Genomic DNA, 3,767 nt, shown 5'->3' on the forward strand with positions numbered 1-3,767 from the left:
ATTCCACAATTTGTATCTCCAGGGGAAGACGCAAGAAAGCTAAATTCAACAGCCTCCCAAAAAGCTCTCCATCACCTCTCTTTGGCTTTGCCAGTGGAAGGCTTATGTGGGTCTATATGGATTATGTTCTTGGCTCCTTGTGGCATGCTGTTTGTTAACTGTCATAAGCCTTCTATATTGATTATGTTTTTGATTTAAAGTAATAACTCTTTGCTAGCTTTTACGAATATACTATTTTTATAACTTGTTTTGTTTTGCTGCCATGTGATTCTTAACACAAATATTGTAATTATGTGTCTCTCTTTTGGTTTGCTTGACTGGAATCCCCTTCTACTTGGATGACCACAGGTGACCCTAGTATCTTCTGTAGTCTACCCTTGGGCTTTTTTATAGTGAGTAGCATGGTAATGTTAATCGGAGCAAGGTACATCTCAGGTCAGTTGCTCTTTAAATTAGACAATTTTATTAGTTAGCGCTAATGTATTTGTGTATAACTCAGCAGCAAATGTTCAGTGTTTTTCATTCTCCCTATGCTTAGGAACCTGGAATATCCATGAAAGGTCTAATTAGTTAGACCACTTAATCTTTGGGGCAGTCAGAAGTGAGGACTGTGACCCTGCCTAATTCTCTTACTTTTAGTAAATGACAATTTCTTTGGGGGGCTACCTTCTGTGGCAGCTGCAGCACTAAGCTGGCGTGAAAGTAGTCTTGAGAATGCTTACAGGGGCAAACTTTCCAGACTGACAGATGACCCCTAAAGTATACTTCTGACATTCATTGCATTGGCTTTCACACGTCCAGAAGTTTGTCACGCCTCAGAAAGTTTGCCCTGCAAGTCTTAATATTTCAGTTCTGGTAAGAGTTTCAGCCAGAGTACGTCTGAGCAGAGCCTCTGGAAAACTCTAGAACTGGGGAAACCCAATAGTCACTTTTATTTTAGTTGAAAGACTGTATTTTGTGAACTGCAGTTTTAAAAATTATTGCTAAAATAAATCGGAGTTGAAATTAAAACCGAATTATTTTTTGCACGTTAACTTCAGAATATTCTTATAAACGTAAAATTTTTCAGCACGTTGTAAAATCCATTGCATAACCTGTGTTAATTTGAATGTAATAATCATTTTTGGAAGCTGTTCCTGATGGTAGCTTGATTTTTCTTCAAGTTAAGGGCTTAAATGGCAATGACTTTTTCCATATGTTACCAAGAAAGTAAAATGTTTCTTAAAGTTTCATAATGAAAGAAATTATAAAGAGTTAAATTATTTCTCTTAATTAATTAGATGGTAGCCTGGGTTTAACATATAAAGTATAAAGTTAACTGACCTGGAGGAAGCACCNAGCCGCATATAAATACAAAATGAAAACTATTGACACCAGCAGACCATTAGGTTATCTTTTAATGATACAGTATGGATTCCTTGTATGAGAACTTCAAACTAGATTCCCTTTTTTCCATATTTTTCCTACTCAGAATAAATGTGTTCAAATCTTCTGCTTCCATAAAAACAATACCTCATATTGGTATTAGCGCTTTACACCTTACAAAGGGCTTCTCTATACGTAAGCCTGTATGCAATTAGCAGGTGTCCATCTTCTTTCTGCTTCTTGAGAATGTTTGGTGGAGAAGTCTAAATATTCCCTAGAACTATAATTTAGATTCATAAAGAAATTTAGAGGATACTTTAGGAAAGGCTCTATTGTTTTTTCGTTATCCTCAGTGTTTCTGGCTGCCTAATGATGGTTTGGGAAAGGGAAAAAAATATTGCAAGTGAATGTTTTCACTGATTATTTTTCAAAACCTCCTGTTTCCCTCTTGGTACCATGGCAGGTCAAAAGGGCCTGCTCTCTATGAAAACTGAGGCCTATAGCCTATCTCGAAGCTAAGGGGTATGTTACTTGTCCAAAATCTCAGACTTCCAAATAGATAAGGTCACCACCACCTTTCAGTTCTTTCTTGGTAACATATGCTGAGATTTGAGAAATGTGGGAATTGTTTGCGTGGGTAAACAGTTAGCGGTAGTGTTAATATTTGCTAATTTTGGAATTGGCCTAGTTTTATTTGTTGCATTTTAACTCTGAAGCAGTATTTAGAAATCATGTGGAATTGCTAGCTCCCTAAATGATTGAATAGTCTTCATTGCCTTAATTCTTGAATTACATGTATGTTGTTATTGATATATATGGTTTTTGTCCCCCATTTTAGGTATCCCATAAATAATCCCAACTCGTGGATTCCAAAGATGCGAGCTCTTTGCCTAATGAGAGAATCCAACAACTGTCTCTTAATGTGATGACACTATTCATAGACTCTGATTTTATTTATAAGCCACTTGCTGCATGACCCTCCAAGTAGACCTGTGGCTTGAAATAAAGAAAATGCAGCAGAAAGAATGCTTTAGAAACATTTGGTGTGTTTTTTAACCTCAAGAGTTAAGATTGGACCAGCCACCTTGAGGGCTGACCCCTCCTTTGCCATCGCATCCTGCCCCATTCCCTCTGAGATCTAGGACGAATTCAGATCCTTCATTGGAATCTTCCATCAAACATATTCAAACGCTGATGGTCTGGGATTTGATTCTCCGTACCACACACACTTGCTTAAGAGGTGATTACTAACCCGCTACAAATGAGTGGCTTTTTGCTTGTTTCTTTTTGACAGACCCTAAAAGTCCTCCTTTCTGCACAGTAAGGAGACCACAGCACCTTCACTGAATGCTTCAATGGAAACCTCTGCTAAATTCTTAAAACGGAAATTTAGTAGTCTCATAGCTTAGATATCTTGCGGAAAGGTATTTGCCAAAAACTGAAACTGCAGACATTTTACATGGTCTTGCGAATTCACTGAATTGCTGTCTGGATCTTACAGGGAAGGACCCTTTCTTTCTTTTTTCATCTCTCCTTTTTATATTTCTTACTTTGTATGTATAACATACATGCCTATTTTATATACTGAGAGTAGCCCATTTATAAATCAAGAGTACATTTTACATGATCTCACTAAATACACTGAATCTCTATCTCGATCTTATAGGGAAGAACACTTTTTTTTTCTTTCCATCTCCTTTTTATATTTCTTACTTTGTATGTATAACATACATGCCTTTATATTTTATATACAGAGGGTAGCCCGTTTATAAATTAAGAGCACATTGTATCCAGTAGGCTATAATGGGGCAGGTCTTAAGCGGACCACTATGTGTATAAATATTTTGGGGGAAACACTGTGTACATTTTTGGGCAACGGTTATGCATATTTCCCAGGAGAAACTTTGTCTTAAAGAGCCAGCATTTAAAGTTTAAGTATATGTTCTATGTCAATAAAAGAAAATGTACTTTATTATGACTTCACCTATAGTTCTTATACCATGCTTTTTATTTCATTGTTTTAGCTGGATATATGTTTTTTAAAAAGGAAAAAAGAAAAAGCTGTGAAATGCTACAGTAAACCTTGTTTTCCAACACAAGCTCTAGTCCATATAAAGTTATTTTCCTTTGACATAATTTTAGATACATTTGGGACTCTTTGGAGGGGATATCAAAAAAGGTTAAAAGTTGAAGTAGAAAAAAAAACTTTAGGAATCAAGCCAAGGATATTTTTCTATCCAAATGTGTTATTCATTGCTGGTAAGCAGCCAGTTTCTATTTGAGATCCCAGGGAAATACCTCCACTCACTGTCCTATTACAACTGAAGCAGGGTTTGCAGTTAGAAACGGCTACCAATGAAACCATGAATTTCTCAAAATATTTAGTATTACATGCGATAAAA

General features: G+C 36.2%; 1 protein-coding gene across 1 annotated transcript in view; it reads left to right on the forward strand.

The window, feature by feature from the left end:
• GK (glycerol kinase) overlaps nucleotides 1-3,348 on the forward strand; it is a 75,769-nt gene extending 72,421 nt beyond the window's left edge. The window contains exons 19-20 of the mRNA XM_077745321.1: nucleotides 349-435; nucleotides 2,204-3,348. Of these exons, the coding sequence (XP_077601447.1) occupies nucleotides 349-435; nucleotides 2,204-2,214 (98 nt within the window). The 3' untranslated portion in view covers nucleotides 2,215-3,348. The remainder of the gene's footprint in view (nucleotides 1-348; nucleotides 436-2,203) is intronic.
• The last annotated feature ends 419 nt before the right edge of the window (nucleotides 3,349-3,767 follow it).

The sequence above is a fragment of the Crocuta crocuta genome, unplaced genomic scaffold (genome assembly GCF_008692635.1).
Source record: "Crocuta crocuta isolate KB4526 unplaced genomic scaffold, BGI_CrCroc_1.0 scaffold630, whole genome shotgun sequence".
Classification (NCBI taxonomy): domain Eukaryota; kingdom Metazoa; phylum Chordata; class Mammalia; order Carnivora; family Hyaenidae; genus Crocuta; species Crocuta crocuta.